This window comes from Canis lupus, chromosome 37, assembly GCF_048164855.1.
Source record: "Canis lupus baileyi chromosome 37, mCanLup2.hap1, whole genome shotgun sequence".
Lineage (NCBI taxonomy): Eukaryota > Metazoa > Chordata > Mammalia > Carnivora > Canidae > Canis > Canis lupus.
Genome location: NC_132874.1, coordinates 20,269,587 through 20,288,348, shown reverse-complemented (window position 1 = coordinate 20,288,348; position 18,762 = coordinate 20,269,587). Strand labels below are relative to the sequence as shown.

General features: G+C 38.8%; 1 protein-coding gene across 2 annotated transcripts in view; it reads right to left on the bottom strand.

Annotated features, from left to right (window-relative positions):
• Nucleotides 1-18,762, bottom strand: part of F13A1 (coagulation factor XIII A chain) — a 168,559-nt gene that overhangs the window by 63,645 nt on the left and 86,152 nt on the right. For both annotated transcript variants that reach the window (XM_072814118.1, XM_072814119.1), the window contains exons 8-9: nt 9,797-9,971; nt 6,671-6,809 (exon numbers count right to left, since the gene is read on the bottom strand). In XM_072814118.1, coding sequence (XP_072670219.1) covers nt 6,671-6,809; nt 9,797-9,971 — 314 coding nt within the window. The remainder of the gene's footprint in view (nt 1-6,670; nt 6,810-9,796; nt 9,972-18,762) is intronic.

Below are 18,762 nucleotides of genomic sequence, written 5' to 3'. Positions count from 1 at the left end.
TTCCTCAAAAACAATTTGGCTGACAATAATGTGGTTAACAAGATAATCTACTTGAAAAGAAGTATCTCTGGTAAGTGTTCAGAACTGGTAAGCTGGATGCACCACAGGTTAATTTTACAAACCTTTAAGCATCTTTAAACCATTTGGTTTATATTTAGAAAATTTTCTCTTTTTTTACTTGGAATTCATTTTTGTATAATTCTTTTTTGCACATATAGTAATTAAAACTTAGTATAATTTAAGAACATGAAAGTCCAACTAGTTGGAGCACAGTGAGCATCTAAAGCAAGGTATGAGATAGATCCATCTAAGTTTCAAAAACATCTCTACAATGGTCAAATCCCTATGCTGAGTGCAGAGACTAATGAAAATTAGGATCAGTATTATACCTACTGCTGGCTCCCAAGTGTGAAGGTTATTTAATTTCTGCTCTAAAATGTACTTCAAAAGAGCTTTGTTCATGGATTGAAGATTACCCATTACAGCAGAGTTTTTTGCATTTGGAGTGAAAAAAAATAAAACAATAACAACTGTACTCTTTTTAACAAGTACTGAAAGAAGTTGGAATTTTTTTAAAAGGACCAGATACACTGAGGTCCTTTTTTACAAAATTACAACTACAAAATTTTTCTGTGGTGTGTGATTTTTGTTTTTGTTTGTTTGTTTGTTTGTTTTCCTTGTGAGCTGATGTAAAGTCAGTTTGCAAAGCAACACCTTTATGTGAGTGGGTGGATCCTAGCTGGCCCTGTGCAGGTGAGCAGGTCTTCAAACAGGGCAGGTAGTAGAACATGCTGCTTATGGGAGGAAAGACCTTATTGGAAGAACAGTGAAATTTATTAAAATTTTTTGGGGAGCTAGAAATGACCCTCGAGCTCATTAAGACCAAACTCATACATTTGCATGTGAGAAAATTATGGTCCAGAGAAATCAAGCAACTTGCCCAATGTGACCCAGCTAATTAGTGGCAGAGCTAATCATATTGCCTTGCACCATGGAGAGAGAGGGGGAGGACAAAATTTCAAGAACAGTTTGACTTGATTTGGTGTTTTTCCATGATGCCCTGGGAAAAACAAAATAAAACTGCGATTACTTTCCACTTGGATCACTGACTAATTCAACATTGAGTTGAAACTGATAAATACAAATTTGCTAGTTCACAATTGTTTTAAAAAATTAAATTATAAAAGCCAGTTTAATCAACCCTACTTAATTTTAAATGAAAAGGCAATAAAAGGAAATAAAGACTTGCTAATTGTTGCAGTATTAGCCCTTTCTTACATTATCTTTGGTATCACATAAAATGTTTAAAGCTCTGAGTTAGGATGTTTTCTACATCTGCCAATTGGCTCATCAACCAGAATTTGAGAAGCTGACCAGTCAGCTATGGGCCTGGGTGTACACACATCTGTTCAGCCCCCTGAGTCCTCTAAGACAAACCCAACCCTTGCTCTCTTAGTTTCAGAGAGTTCAACAGCCAACAGTGTTCCAGATTCCCCTTGGAGCCAATAGCTTTCTAGATCCTTTGACTCCTTTTAGTCCAGCTTCTAAGCCTCTTCCACCTGTGCCCCTTTCCATCCTGCTCACATCCCTAGAGAAGTTGTTCATCTCCTGACAATGGAACTTCAAGTGGGGTGGGCAGAAGCGTGTGTCATTTGTGCCCTTGGGATTAGACAGTGCCTAGAGGGTAGAGAAGTAAGAGAGGTGGTAATAGGTGGAGAGCAGGGATGCATCCTCGCCCCTAAACAGTATTAACTTCGCCTGCTCCTCATTGAATTAACAGCCTGGGGGGCATTAGTTCCTTTAGGAAGGTGGGCAAGAGCCAGATGTTCTTGATGGTGCAAAGGAAGGAGGTGGCAAGGGGCTGGAAGGTGAGTTAGAACGAGTTTTGATATTCAACAACTGTAGTCATGAGATTACAGGCTAACTCTGCATGAGCTTTCATTCTTTCCTGCCATGTCCTTAGAGCAGATTGATCTCTGGTTGTCTAATCTCAATGCTTTTGACTCTTATAGACGTGCCCCTGGGTTTCATCTGTGGGTCAAGGTCATTTCCTAGGCATTCCATCTGTGAACAGCACAACCAGAAGACTGCAGGGGGGATAATGGCTTTGAGTCCACGGCTACTTCCCATGTGAACAGCCTTTCCCTTTGCTCCCTGGGACTTAGGATGGAAGCCGGTTCCCTTCATCCCCATGCCCCCTGGCTCGTGTTACCGCCTATCCTATATTTTTTATAGAGTTCTGCATCTGGTTGTGTCACCCACGAACATTGGATCAAGCTCCCCAAGGGTGGTGACTCTAATTTCTCTCTGAATCCTTAGCATCTGGTATTTGGACATATTAGTGCACAATAGTGTTTGTTAAATAGATTACATGACATTTAGTCAGTTAAATGAGCATCAAAAATTTCTTCCAACCAATTCCATTTATGAAGTCCTTGCTCTATGCCCTGCATCCTGTTATACGCTGGCAATAAAAAGGAAAATAAATTAGATTATACATTGCTCTCCCTTATGGGGGTTGCAGTTTGGTGGGGGCCAGCCAAGAGGTGGGCTTAGTCCTTTCACCCAGAATCATCAAATCTGACTACATCCTCTCTAGCAAAAAGGACACAGCATAATGCTTTCATTTAGAAGAGCCTTTCCAGTGAAATACCTTCAAGACACTAACAAGTGCCACCATCTCTTTCTTTTAAAATTGTTTCCATTTCCACTGTGATAGTCACATAACGAGGTGAGCTCTTTCAAGGGGAGGCCAAACTGTCAGTTTACCCTTGCACATTGGGGTGAGCCATGTTCCTCCTCAATGAGCCCTCGTATCCCTATTCACTGTTTGCACTATAGCTAAACATTGTGCAAGCATCTTCATTAAACTGTCTGCAGTGATTCATAGATGCCTTCCTCCAGAGGTTGCACATAATTCAAAATCCATTGGCACATGAGAGGCAGGCAGCTTAAATTGCCCCTTGAAGGATATGTTACCTTGGGTTGGTCCACTCAGAATTTCATTTGCTACAGTGAGGTCCAATTACTCTGCCCAGCTGTGCCTTCTAAGTTTCCTTGGCCCCTCCTTCTCCTGAATCGCTAAGAAGACTCTTCCTTTTATGGATATTAAGGGTGGATACTCTGCAAAATTGCTGCTCCCTGCAAGGTGAGGCACTCTCTGAGGGGAAATCCACCACGGAGGGAACTGAGGTGCCAAACCAGGAAGCAGGCACATAAGCAGTCAGCCCTCCTCCATGGTCTGTGGTGCTAAGGGGAAGAGAGGGTATGGGCTGAAATCCACCCTTTGTCCCCCTTAGCCTTGGGGAGTGTTGAGCATATATGCCCTCAAAAGCATTCTTGCGTGTTCATTCTCTCTGAATCCTTCTTACTGGCTTACTTCTGCGTTGGCCATGCTGGACTTGGCTGAGTCACGGGGAGGACAACACCCTGGGTCACAGAGACCCAGCTGGACAAATTAATTCACCACTAATTATGTACCATCTCAGTGTTAAAGAGATGGTAGAGGCACAAGACAAAGAAACCAAGAAGTCATTCTGGTTGCCTTTAGAAAGAGAGGAGGAGCCAGAGCAGGGAGGGCACAAACCAGGAAGGAGTTGGGGAGAGTCTGTCTGTCTGGAGCCTGTGTAGGAAAGTGAGTCTGGGGGCTTGGGGAAGGCCACTTGCTCCTGAGACCCCTTCTAGGAAATTCATTAGGCTGTGTTTTGCCAGCCATGTTGTACTGGCCTCTCAATGATCAGCTGATGCCCACCAAATCACCTCAGCCCTCCTTGCCCTCAGCTTCTGTCAGCCTTCTCCCTTGCTCACCAACCTATAGCTCAGACAGCTCTTGCTTCTTGCTGGTGGCCACTACTAATCTGATCTGATTAGTAGGCACCAAGGAACACTCCCTCTGGGCCCAGCACTATGGTAAGGACTTTACCTGTATGACCTCATTTAATTGTTACAGCTACCCCATCAGGGAATGGGTTGCCCTCACTCTACTGAAGAAGAAGCTCAGAGAGGTGAAGTCATTTTCTCAAGGTCACACAGCGAGTCACTGTCTAAGCCAGAGCTTGTGTGGAGGTGCAGTGGTGGTGACCGTGTACCAATAGATGTGTCTAGGGAAAGTCTCCACCAGCTTTCTCAGTCAGGGAGGATCCTAGAAGTTCTTTTGGTTTTATGGAACGTCTTTAGTTTGTAGGGTCTACTAGTATTTGCTCTGGGGTGTGTGTGGGGAATACACAAATTTCTGCTTTTGTTTTAAAAATAACCCAACTGTATAGAAATGGCACAGTCATCTGAGGACATGGGACACCCCTCTTTTCCCTGACTGCTAGAATGTGCTTAGGTTGATGGCAACATATTGCCTCCAAGCAATTCCAGCTGTGTGACTAATAATAAAGGCAATAATGACAGCTAACATTCATTAGGCACCTGTTATGCTCAGCTCTGGGCTGAGTGAACTAGGAAATTGTCACCTCTACTTTAGAGGAAGAAAGAGGCACAGAGAGGTTGTGCCTTGCCCAAGGTCACACAGATGCTCAGTGGCAGAGCTAAGCTTTGGACTCAAACCTGACGGAGCCCTTGGGTCAGACATGTCCCAAGTTGGGTTCACATCAGCTTGTTAGACATCAGTCATCATCTATTGAAAACCCACTCAGGCACCAAGCAAGGGGAGGGAAAAGGAGCTTCAGACAGTGGTCCGATGATGGAGGACAAATGAGGCTCCTAGACCAGGGAACATAGTCCCAGAATGATGGGGCAACTGCGGAAGGCAATGAGGGAGCAAAGATTGAGAGGGACAGAGAAAGCAATTCAGAGTAGGAAACTGAAAGACAAGAGGGTTACCAAGAGCAAGATCTATCAGCTTCACAATTTGGTATCAATTTTGTTTGGGGCTTCATGGGGTTATTTGTTTGGGTGCCCTTGGGGACTCATGGTGGAAGCATTTAGATTAAGGAAAAAAGGAGGCATAATTTCGAACTGCAGTTGGCTCCAAAGGCATTGTGTGTGTGTGTGTGTGTGTGTGTGTGTGTGTGTGTGTGTGTAAGGAAAGGTACACAATACAGAATACCAAATAATTCTCATTTGCCATTTTTGACTGTCATGACAAGGTTTTTGGGGTGCCTATTTTCGTCTGTTTTTGTCATTCCATATACATGCAGGGGGGCTATACTGCTATTCCAAGGGCTTAAATGATGCTTTAAATTGCTGTTCAATTTACAGAGGGGAGGTTTGGTCTTGTCCGTACTCTCTTGCTTGTCATTGCTCAGCTTATTTCCTTCAAATGAACTGCGCTATTTTTTATTCATAGTAGCATTCTGCAACTAGTTCCCTGATTTCCTTTTTTCCACATCCTCCAATGAGCGTTTACCAGTACTGGCAAGTTAATGCTGCTCTTACAACTGTGATCCATTTCTGTAACACAGGGGAGTTAAGACACTTCTAACTTTTAATTTCTCTTAAAATGAGCTTGTAACTTCCTCCCATCCCCATTTGGATGCTCTTGCAACTGACAGTGTTTTAGCTTTATTACTTATAAAGAACATCCATGGGGGACACATTTTTATTCCAACTAGTTCAATGTGTGGCAATTTCCCCCCATACCTACCTTCATAAATAACCTTTACCTTTGGATTTTTTGAATATTGTTCTGGACTGAGTGGGTCCCATGGACAAAGGAAATTTCTTTGGGATCTTAAACTCCACATAGCCAGCTTGTGATGCAGCTGCTCAGGGCAGTATAAGAACTATGTGGTTGGTATTAGTGACAATTTCAACTTTATTCCCATTGTTATCCCTGTTTAAAAGATGGAGTCACAAATCACAGAGAACCACATCTTTATATTCAAAGAGCAATCTCAAGGGTGGCTTGGTGGGTCAGTTGGTTGAGCATTTGACTCTTGATTTTTGGTTCAGGTCGTGACCTTGGGAGTTGTGAGATCGAGCCCCAGGTCAGGCTCTATGCTTAGCGGGGAGTCTGCTTGATATTTTCTCTCTCTCTGCCTCTTCCCTCAGTTGAATGCTTTCTCTCAAATATAAATAAGTAAATCTTAAAAAGAAAAAAAAAGAGCAATCCCATACTGCAAGGCAAAAAATGTGGTTAAGGGTCAGAATCACTTTGATTTTATTCTCAGCTTATCAGATATATGACCTTGAGCAAATTACTTTAAACCCCTCTGGGCTTCAGTTTCCTCCTCTGTAAGTGGAGATACTAATAAGCACCCACATGATACAGCTTTTAAAAGAATAAGATGTGATCATTTACACACAGACACTGGTACACAGTAAGTGCTTAATAAATGCTAGCTATATTACTCCTATAGTCTTGACATAGAGAATGCTCGGCTCCCCTCTCTCTGTCATTCACCAATAATATTCTTATACTAAGTAGAGAGGAACTAGTACGGGCTCTAGCCTAAAGGCATAGCTAAAACTATGACCTTTTTGGTGGCTGCTGTTGTAATGCAATGATCAATCTTCATTACTAGAAACGCAAACTGCCAGTTCAGTAACATTTCTCATTCATTCGCTAAAAACAATCTTTCCCAATCAGACATTTCTGCCTATGGTATTGAATAGTCCTTAAAATAGAAGGGAAAAAACATTAGACCCAGTCTGTCTTGTGGTAAATGTGTAATGTCACTTTAATTTGATATCAGCAAGTGCCCTTGTAAATCAAACTCACCACACTGAATCCTTGGTGAGTTTGGAGTTCACGTTCCCATCTTCTTCCAGGAAGATGTCCATTTGCAAGTTGGCATCATTGTCATGGGCCGAGAAGTAATTGGTAATGACTCTTGCTGGTATCCCAAGGCATCGCAAAACTGCAGGAAAGGACAGACCATAACTAAGCCCATCACCAAAATTTAATAAATACATAGTGAACAATTCCTTCTCATAAGGGGCTTCCTTCATGAACAATAAGAAAAGCCCCTTTGCACATGTTATCCTCAAATGTCCCATACCGAAGAAGGGGGACTATTGTCAAAGCTCAGGACTATGGAGAGAAGAAACCTTGCTGTGTGATCATTCAGAATAAATGGAATAAAAGGAATAAAATCGCAATAATGAGGTTCTAATTGTTTAGTTGCTAATCATACAATCATTAATATAGTATTGTTTTAGTCCATCTAATGGGACTATGTTCCTGAAAATAAAATTTTTAAAAAACTCAGCCAGATTTTATTTATTTATTGGGGAGACAGAGAGAGCACAAACAGGAGGAGGAGCAAAGGGGGAAGAAGGACAAGCAGCCTCTCCACTGAGTGGGGCCTGTTGTGGGACTTAATCTCAGGACCCTGAGATCATGACCTGAGCTGTAGTCAGACCAGGCACCCTGAAGAAAGACAAATACCATATGACTTCACTCCTATGTGGAATTTAAGAAATGAAACAGATGAACATCAGGGAAGGGAAGGAAAAATAAGATGGAAATTGAGAGAGAAGCAATTCATAGGAGACGCTGGACTCTAGGAAATAAACTGAAGTTTGCTGGAGGGGAAAGGGGTATGGGGAAAGAAAAATTGGGTGATGGGCATTAAGGAGGGCAGTTGACATAATGAGCACTGGATGTTTTATGCAACTGCTGATTCACTAAATTCTACCTCTAATAAAAAATAAAATTAACTGGAAAAAAAAAATCTCAGCTAATAGGAAGTTACAACAGAGGTCCTCAGTGGAGTTTGCTCTCCTGGCTGGAATTTGCTCTCGTGACACTTGGTGGAGGGTGACACTACAGATTCATTTTAATTGCTAGATAATAAATTACCTGGATGCATCTCTTGCCATATGTACCTATTGATTAAACTCAATCCAAATGCCCTCTCTGGCTCCCAGGATGCCAGACATCAGGGCTCATTGAAAATAATTCAGGTGACAATTTTAAGATTAATGGCTTGGCTTGCCTTTTTTTCTCAGAGTAGTTTAGCATTTTTAACCATAAGCAATCCACTTCCTTCAATAGAACAACCTTGGAAGTCCAAACTCAAGTCTGGTAGCATTCAAGTGTCCTCACTAACTGATTTAATCTTAATACCCCGAACAAAAATGATCGCAGCCACCACCTCCTTCCTACTTCCCTCTTCTTATATTGATTCACAGACCATTCAAGTCACAGCTTTACCAGTAAGATGATTGGCACTCTAGCTCTATTTCTGGCTTATCACTAATTCACAGAATGAGACTCATTCCAGACTTTGCCCAACTCATAATTTTAAGATAGATGAAGCCTGACACTGGGCCACCAGTGCTTCCTTCCTTCCAACTTCTCTCTTAGGGTTTATTCTTACCATGATTTCCTTCACATTGTGTTTCTGTCTTTTCTTAGCTTACCACCAAAGCCTGTTTTCAAGAACAGATCTAATGACACTTTCATACAAAAAGCATAAATAGATGGAAAGTGTTCACTATTTTATCTGGTTCTAAGCCCTAAAGAATTACACTGGGGTCTTGAAATTGTAGGCAGCAGGAAAACACAAGGCAGAGGATCTTTTCTGTTTTCCTGGAAGTATTTCCTAAGAGTGGCTGCTCCTATTGAGCATCCTCTATATAGTCTGGGTTTGGGAACTTTGAGGGAGGGGGAGCTACCTCTAATCGTTAGCCCATCAAGAAGTTCAGCTTCTATCTAGGACCTCAGAGACCGGCACTCTAGGAAACTGATATACTGGCCTTTATTACTCTCAGGAAATATATTCCTTTGCCTTTGGGTACCCAAATGGCTAAGAAAATAGTCTTACTCAGTTTAACACCACAGAAAAACAAAAAGCACAATACAAGACCTACAATTTCTTCCCACTTGGATCACTGACTAATCTTGGACTATCACACTTTGAGCTAAAACTGAGAGGCTTCATGATCATTTATAAAAAATGACCTCATCCTGGCTTCCAGCCTCCAATCCCTCCTTGATTTTCTGATTAAAAGAAAAATGCTAACTAGGTAAAACATTCTTTATTAAAGAGCAAGCAGAAAGGACACTTCAACTTGAGCTTAATGTTTTTTCCAAGGCTGTAGAAATGGCAACTGAATGAAAATCATTACCAATGAGGAAGACATACTGAAATAAATGTATTTTTAAAAATATTCACTGAATTAACAATAATATTGTCTAGGCCTAGCCTGGCAAATGGCATTTCAAAAAATGATGCATGAAGCTAAAGAGAATAATTCTGTTCCCATATGTTTTCCTCTATAGATTAGATGTTGCGTAGATTAAAAACCAGAAGGGAAAGTGGGGAGTAAAGATTGTTCATTAAGTTCTGATATCTAATTGCTCAGAGGCATTGAGATTCCCATGTAAAAATGGAGATGAAACCACCTGTCACAATCCCTCCCACAGCTAGGGTAAAAATTAAGTGCATATATTTATAAAACTCAATGGTAAACAATAAGCTAATAAACATATTTATAACACTTCAATTACAAATAAGCAGTATGTATCTTTTATTATTTTAAAATTTGTTAACTTAATCTTTTTAAAATGTGGATGGATTACTGAAAAGAAAATGGCGTATCCTTTCCCTCACATCATTTCTTGGTCCCTGGGACCCCCATTTCTCTGGGTGTTGAATGATGGATTATGTAGGAAGTAGTCCATCATTCTTTCTATAATGATTCTGCAGCCAAAGAGAAACTATGAGCATATTTGGCCCAGTACAATTTAATTATGCATTGACTACATCCCAGAATAGCCATCTATAAATTCTAGAGAGCTAACAGGGGTTGCTAGGTCTCTTTGACAGTTTATAGATAAAATGTCTCGAAGTAAAATTCCCTTTACATTAAAAAAAATGTGACTCAATTGGCTACTTACATGTGTTAAAGACACCAGCAAAAACCCAGCACTGACCATACCGGACTGGACTCTTAGTACTCTGGTATTCCAACAGAATGTCAACGCTTCCAGTCCAGGCTGATGGGGGAACACCATATGCATAGATATTGTCCCAGGATCCAACAAGGACACCTTCATCGTCTTTGGCATTAACCTAAATGAGACCATGAGTGGTGAGAAGGAACAAAGAACACTTAGAAGAGTTCACTCCTACTTTGACATCAAGGAAGCTAAGGCATCCAGTGCCTTCCAAATGTCCTACATGATAAAAACAATTCTACTACTGTTCCATTCACTGGTGTGTTGTCAGGGAAAGTGACACAATAACTACCTGTGCAAGAGAAAACTAAATAACCAAGATTGCCTCTCAAATAACATATTATTGTAGTTAAGGTAGTGTTGGATAGCTGCCAAGAGGAGTTGTAATGTCTTCTCTACATAGTTAGGGAAAGATATGCAAGGGACCCTTGGTCTAGTTGGAGTAGTGAGGGAAAGAGAAAGAGCACTTTGAAAGAGGACAGCCCAAGTAGGGATCAAATAGGGATCTTGATTTTGTGGAAGGATAGTTCAAAACTGACACATGAAAAAAGATGTATAGGTAGAATGGGGGAGTCCAAAGTCTCATGGTCTAGTGAATTTTGACTTTTTTTAAAGGATTTAAAAAAATATTTTATTTATTTATTCATGGGAGACACACAGAAAGAGGCAGAGACACAGGCAGAGGGAGAAGCAGGCTCCATGCAGGGAGCCCGACATGGAACTCCATCCCGGGTCTCCAGGATCACGCCCTGGGCTGAAGGCAGCACTAAACTGCTGAGCCACCAGGGCTCCCCGTGAATTTTGACTTGATGGTGAATTGCACACTCTTTTACAAACTGAAAAAGTAAACAGATGTCATAGGAACCATTAAGATTTAATAAGAAATTAGATTTCCATGGATACCTTACAAAGTTTGTTTTAAACAAGTTGCGTTAAAAAAGTATTTCCTTTATGATTGTTTAAGGTGATAAGGTCTTGTAGTTTTGTTAAAAGATATCTCCACTTACAGGAAGGGCCTGGGTATTATTGTGTAAATATGGGGTAGACTTAAAAATGGCAATCTTGAATATTTGGGAAAATCTTGCTACATACTCAGACCACAGTCTTCTGGTACCAGCAGACCTCAAGTGCAGGAGCAAAGACCTCTTGAGTATAGCCATTGAAAAGGCTAAGAAGTAACCATTTCCAGTCATCAGTTTTGGAGGAAGCACTACTGAATCTTACCTCTCTTGGTGTAACTTTCATCATGTTTAATTATACTTAGAAGATTATTTAGGAAAGGAGCAGCGGGAGCTTTTCCAAAACTGGTGCCACTTCAACAATGTGTATATACTGACATGACTTGTCATGTTTAGAGTTCTGATCCTCAAAGCATGGTCTATGGACCAGCAATACTGGCATCCCCTGGGAACTTGTTAGAAATGCAGAATCTCAGTCCTTGCCACAGACCTACTGAATCAGAGTTAGTCTGCGTTTTAATAAAATCATGGGATGTTTTCTGTGCATGTTAATTTGAGAGGCATAGGTTTAGTCTATGCCAAGAAGACATTAGTAAGCAACGTGAAACATATGATTGAAGCAGGTGTGTTTGGATTATGAAAACCATAGAAGATATATTACAATATGGGAGCTTTATGTGTTCACTGCCTTGCAAATTAACAGCTCAGTCTAAACACTTGCCCAGACCTCAATCTTAGGCTTGCTGAGTTTAGTTGTATAGAAGTCTATTCTTTCTCACTGGGTCATGAACTCATTGAGAATAGAGATTTTTTAAAAATCTATGTCTTTTTTACTTCTAGCAAGTATGGGCAAAGAACAGATGTTCAATAGTGGTTAAATAATCACTTGTATATTCAGCAAACATATAGGTATTATTTATCTGAATAGATATTAGACTTTCTTCCTGGGGAGATATGAACAGGAAACCAATTGAGTGGAAGTAAATGTTTACTAATGTTAAGACAGAAAGATGTACAGGTAAGATGGAAGCCCAAAGAAAGTGGTTATCAGTTTCATCAGGTTGGAGGGCAGTGGTGGCAGTAGGCTGAATAGAGGAAATTACATGAAAGCTAGGTCTTGAGCAGTTGAGGGCCAGACAAGGCCATCTACATAGTAGAAACAGTTTGAACAAATGCTTGGTGTAATGAAACAATATGGCAGGTTCAGGGACTTGCTAGGATATCATGTAAGTAGACCATATTAGATGAAATAGAGAATATCAAAAGAAAACACTTAAAACGTGCAAACACCTTCTACTGAGAATGACAAACCCTCCACTGAAATATGCACTAGTACTGAGTTGCATTTCCCAAAGAGGGTCCTTCTGGAAAATGTTCTCTAAATCACCATTCAATTTGATTTAGACATACTATCCCTCCCCTCTTGATTCTGCCCATTCAGACTAAAGTAAAGGTAACTACTCAGTTGATTTGTTTAATGTAGAAAAAGTAATTCTTTGGAGATTTCTGAAGGGCCTTGTTCAGCTAATTGCAAACTCATGCCTTTGATGTAAACTTCAACTTTATGCTATAACTCTATGAAATGACTGGAGTGCAACAGGATTTAGTCAACCATTTTGGCTCTATATTTTCACTAATATTTCTTACAGTTGCATTGGTTATTTTAAATTCTGCATTTTTATAATGAAGTCTGAAGAGTGCCTTGGTAAGTTATGATGTGATTTGGTCTTTGTGGATAGGTATATTCAAGTTGAACTCACAACACCATTTCCTTATCCTTATCATTGGAAAATAGAATAAAGCCTATGAATTTCAGAGGTAAAAGTTCCTAAACTATGGACTTAATGACAATTCTCAAACAGATAGCCATTAGCTAGAGGACTATTAATAGCATCTGGCTGACCTCAATCAGCTAAGGGGAAGAATAAAAAACAAAACAAAACAAAACAAAAAAAACCTCTCTCCTCTACGGACCTTTTAATTGTTAATGCTGAGCTGTTTCCCTATTGCTAGATAAATCACAACTCTCATTTATTAGCATTTGGTTGGATTAGCTACTGTTTTCTAATTAGAATATTGATTTCTGAGGGGTCCAGACACAGAAAGAAGTAAGTCTTTAGTGACATATATAAAGGATTAAAGTAGTATCGCCCTCACTAGACAACTAGATATATTTGGAGGACATTTAAAGGGCATGAATTCTTCTTTTTTTTTTTTTTTTTTTTAATTTATGATAGTCACACAGAGAGAGAGAGAGAGAGGCAGAGACATAGGCAGAGGGAGAAGCAGGCTCCATGCCGGGAGCCTGACGTGGGATTCGATCCCGGGTCTCCAGGATCGCGCCCTGGGCCAAAGGCAGGCGCTAAACCGCTGCGCCACCCAGGGATCCCATGAATTCTTTTTTTATGCCACAATAGGCTGCTTTAATACACTGTCATGAACTCAGAGTTTGTTTGACCAGTGTCAGAATGAAATGTCTTGGACTCACATCATTGATGGTCTAGGAGACAAAGTTGCTTATGACTTTGGACAGGGAGCATTATTCAACCACATTAAGGCTGCACTACATTGTTTTACCATAATTAACCTACAATATGGGAAAAGTAAAGAACTAGTCCCCATAAAAGTCATTATCAGCAACCTCAGTGGCATAACATAATTCAGTAAACTTCAAAAGCTGGTTCCAGGAAAAAAAAATGAGAATTATAGATTGAAATAGGCAACATGGCCTAGCTCCTGACCCTCACCACCAGTTCTCAGGAGCCCTATTGTCAAATCCACAAAATCTTGTAACTTCTCATTTGTATTTCAAAATCTGGAAAGAAACTAGTCGAATTAAAATGCTGATTATTATTTTTTTTTCTGAGCAGAACAGTGGAAACAATTGCTGTGGAGAAATGGGTAAGAATGATCTACATCTCTAAAGAGGTAAACACTCTGGGATTAGAGTGGGGAGGTGACATCAAGCCTGAGACTTACCCGTGCAACCATCCACCCCAATGGAAATGAGATACACCTCCAATTAGGCAGGATGGATTATTAGATGAGAAATTTAGCAGAACCTTAAAAGAAAGAGCAGAGCCCCGAATACTCTAACAGACGTTGCCATCTCTTCAGCTCCCCTCCCCTCCCCCTCCAACCTTCTCAGGGTACTAAAAAGTAGATGGAATGAAAAACATTGGCCTCAAACTGTAGTTCAGAGGAAAAATCAAATTACTCTTTAATTGGGAAGTGTCAAGATTTCACCTACACTATATTAGGGCAAATAAGACACTTGGAGGAGAATTATGCAAGTATGACATGAATAAAAAGAAAAGAAGTGAGGAGGGATAGACAGAGAGGGGAGAGAGGGAGGGAGAGAAAGAGAGGGAAGAAGATGGAGAGGGAGAGAAGGGAAGAGAGAGAGACGGAATATGAAAAAAATAATACATAGAAGAAAATAAAATTAAAGAACATAAAGGAATGTTCTCACAACTTCTTAGGAGATCATAGACCTAAAGGATCAAATTGAGAACCAAATCACATCATCATGGAACCAAAAGTAAAAAGTACAAACTATAAGAAACAGTAGATGCTGGTAAAAAATAAAATTAATGACATAGAAGAAAAGCTTGAGTTAAATGAAATAATAAGAAAAATATAAAGAGATGAAGTTATTTGGAGATGAGGTAATAGTTATGGAAACAAGGATAATAGAACATATGGATAATTAGTATCTTTATCACAGAGAACCCAACAATGGGATGACTGAGTGGCTCAGTCAGTTAACTGACCAACTCTTCATTTCAGCTCAGGTCATGATCTCAGGGTCATGGGATCGAGACCTTTGTAGGGGCTCCCAGCTCAGTGGGGAGTCTGCTTGAGATTCTCTCTCTCTCTCCCTCTTCCTTTGCCCTACCCCCACTCATGCTCTCTCTCTCATTCTCTCTAAATAAATAAAATCTAAAAGAAAATAGATAACAAACGAAGCAGAAGATATATTTATGACACAATATAAGAAAATTTTACCTAATTGAGGAAAAATTGAATCTATACTTTGAAAGAACAATCGGTGCTCTAATGTGATTTGAAGCAGAATTCTCATTGCTCTAGAGCTTTAATTAATTAAACTAATTGAACTTAAGAATAAAGAAATAATTGTTCAGTCATATAGGCAGAAAATGCAAATTAGCAACAAGGGAGGAAATAAGGCTTCCTTTAAACTGCTCTGCAGCACCATTCAAAGGTAAACACAGTCAATCAATATTTGCACAGTCCTGAGAGAAAGTAAGGTTGACCCAAGAATCTCATGCACAGCTAAGAAATTCTGCAAGGGTAAAGGCAGCCAACACTCATTTTCAAACATGAAGAATATCGGTGAATTTAGTGTCCATTAAAACCAAACTACTCAAAAAGTGATACCAATAAAATTAAGGGCTGAATCAAACAAAGAACCCCGGAACAGAGACACTGTGGTAAAAGATCCAATGATAAGGGAAACCTGGGTGGCTCAGTGGTTGAGCGCCTGCCTTCAGCTCAGGGTGTGATCCCTGGGTCCTGGGATCGAGTCCCACATCAAGCTCTCTGCAGGGAGCCTGCTTCTCTCTCTGCCATTCTCTGTGTCTCTTGTGAATAAATAAATAAAATCTTTTTTAAAAATCCAGTGATGAGAAAAACTCATAGAAGTTTAAAGACCTTTGGGAATGATAGTATCAGAATGAATCTGAATTTTAAAACTCGATAATATGATAATAACATTTTAAAAAAATTAAGAGGGAGAAGGAAAATGAAGTGCTGACATTTTAATGTGTTGGTCTCTCCTAGTTAATTGACATCATTTAAAATTAAAACATACTGTAAATATATACAATTAATTTATTTTTAATGGTTTTTAAATAATCTTCGAAGGATCTGTTAAGAAATAATATTTATTGTAGTGAAGAAACATTTATTTGACATTTAACAATGTCTTCTGTTGCAATTCAGTTTTTTATTTCTGTGAAAGCAAAATTTAATAAGATCAAATGAAACTTTAAATATAATTTGAGTACAATTAAACATATTGCTTTTAAATTGAATAGCATGACACCATTTGGCATAAAGGCAAGCAAACAGACCAACGGAAACAGGCTCCAGAAATATAGTTAATATGTATTTAACATATAGATATATTTAATATATACATTATGTATTAATATATAATATTTTAAAATATATTTTAATATATGGGTATGTTTAATATATACAGAAATATATAATATAGTTATAATATAATTATAAATATAATTTTTGACAAGATCATAAAGATAATTTTGTGATCAAAGGATAATCGTTTTTTAAAGGTTTTATTTATTTATTCATGAGAGACACACAGAGAGAGGCAGAGACACAGGCAGAGGGAGAAACAGGCTCCTGCAGGGAGCCCGATGTGGGACTTGATCCCAGGACCCTAGGATCATGCCCTGAGCGAAAGGCAGACCCTCAACTACTGAGCCACCCAGGTGTTCTTCAAAGGATAATCTTTACAACAAATAATGCTGGACAATTGGATAGTCATATGCAGAAATGAACTTTGATTCATACATTATGTCATATAAAAAAAAATCTCAAAATGGACCATACACCTAAATATAAAACCTAAAACTATAAAACTTCTACAGGAAAACAGGAAAAACATTTTATAACTTTGGTTAGGCAAAGATCTCTTAGATTTAATACCACAAAAAAAAAAGAAAGGAAAAAATAATTTATAAAGAATATATCTACAAATTAGCATTCATCAATTTATGAACTTTTACTCTTTAAAAGACATCATTTAGAGAATGCAAAGGTAAGTCCAAAAGTGATGGAAAATGTTTGTAAATCACATTTGTGATAAATGACCTGAATTCGGAATATGTAAAGAACACTAGAAACTCAGTAATAAGAAAATGAGCAAAATTTAAAACTACAGGCAAAATATTTGAACAAATACTACATCAAAGGAGATACATAGATGGCAAACAATGCTACCCCAAAGATTCTCAACATCATTAGTCAGAGGGAAATGCAAATTAAAACCACAATGAGATAATATTATATACCCACTGGAAAGTCGAAAATTTAAAGGACTGATCATATCAAGTGTTGGGGAAGATGCCAATACCTGGGACTCTCAAACAACTGCTGCTGGTGATGTAAAATGGTATAATTACTTTGGCAGTTAAAAATTCTGCCAAAATTCTTAAAGATTAAACATACACCTATCATATGACCCAGCCATCCCACTCCTAGGTGTTTAAGACAAAAAATAAAAAAAAAAAGCTTATGTGTATATAAAGGCTTTTGCATGAATAACCCTAGCTTTATTTGTAGGAGGAAAAAAACTGGAAACAGCCCAAATGTCCAGTAACAAGTAAGTGGATAAGAAAATTGTGGTTCTTCTATATAATGGAACACTACTCATGGATAAGAAGGAATACAAGCAATAGCATGAATGAATCTCAAGATAAAGAAGCCTGAAAGAAGCTAAACAAAAGAGTACATACTGCATAATTTATGTAATGTTTATGTAAAATTCTAGAAAATATAAATCAATGTGTAATGACAGAAAGCAGAGCAGTGATTGCCTGGGGATGGTAGACAAAGCAGAGAGTTGTTAAAAGGAGAAATTACAAAGGAAACTTCTGTGTAGTGATAGGTACGTTCATTATTTTCATTTTGGTGATGATTTCATGGATACATCAAACTTTTAAAAATGTGTTCTTTTAATATGCTCATTTTATTTTATGTTAACGACATCTTAAAGCTGTAAGAAGTGCAACATTTTTTTAAATTAGCATTGATAGTATATCATTTATGATTTTAAAATAATATTTATCTACTTAAATATCTATGTATCTAGTTGGAATGATGTACATCAAATATTAATAATGGTTATTTCCTGGTGGTACAATTTGGGGTTTTTTTGAAGAAAAGATTTTTAGAGGATTTTCATCTTTACATTTTTCTGAATTGTCTAAATTCTTTTTTAGAGAGCAGTTTAATTTTTTTAAAGATTTTATTTATTTATTTGAGACAGAGGGAGAGCATGAGTAGGGTGAGGAGCAGATGGAGAAGAAGAAGCAAACTCCTCCCTGAGCAGGGAGCTGGATGGTCTCAATTCCAGAACCCAAGGATCCTGACCCGAGCCCAAGGCAACCACTTAACTGACTGAGCCATCCAGGTGCCCCAAGCATTATAAGTTTTTTAACCAAAAAATTTAAAAAGATCTTTCATAAGAAGAGACTGGAAGTAGATATGAAAGATGTTACTGTGTTCAATTCTTAAAATAGGATATACACATGATGTTTTTTTCTTTATAATTTTATACATGTTTAGAAGTTTCCTGGGTATGTACCTTAGGAGAGAGAACAGTTAAAATATCTTCTGTGCTCAGTGGGGTGGTGCATCTCTGAATTCCAGACTGAAGCCCATGAGGAGTGATTATACTGGGTTTGTTCAGATATGGGGAAAGGTAGAGGCAATGCTCTTTGAGGCCAACAATTCAGGAATTGAGCCATCAGGGTCTGGAGACTGTGGGAAATCCATTCAGGAACTCGTGCTTTTTGAGTGAGAAGCCTTTTAAATGGGGTGGCTGCCAGAGGACTAGCCTGTGCTTGGTTCTGAAGTGGAACTGCCAGTACAGTAGCTCCTGTGATGTTAAGGCTGGGTTCTGGGGTCATACTGGGTAGACCTCCACCCCAGGATCAGAATAAGCCCTAGTTTCCTGTACAATCCAAAGGACAGGGAGGGCCTTAAAGCATAAACACTATTGGACTTCTCTCCAATTTTGGTCTTGGGGAATTGGACCGATTTTCACCTGATTTTGAAAAACAGCAAATAGTGACATTTCTTAATGCTCCAATTTCCTGAAACATATATATGTTTATGTTTTATATAATTACAGTGTTTTCATGCTTCTTTTTAAGTATGCAAAGGTATTTTTCT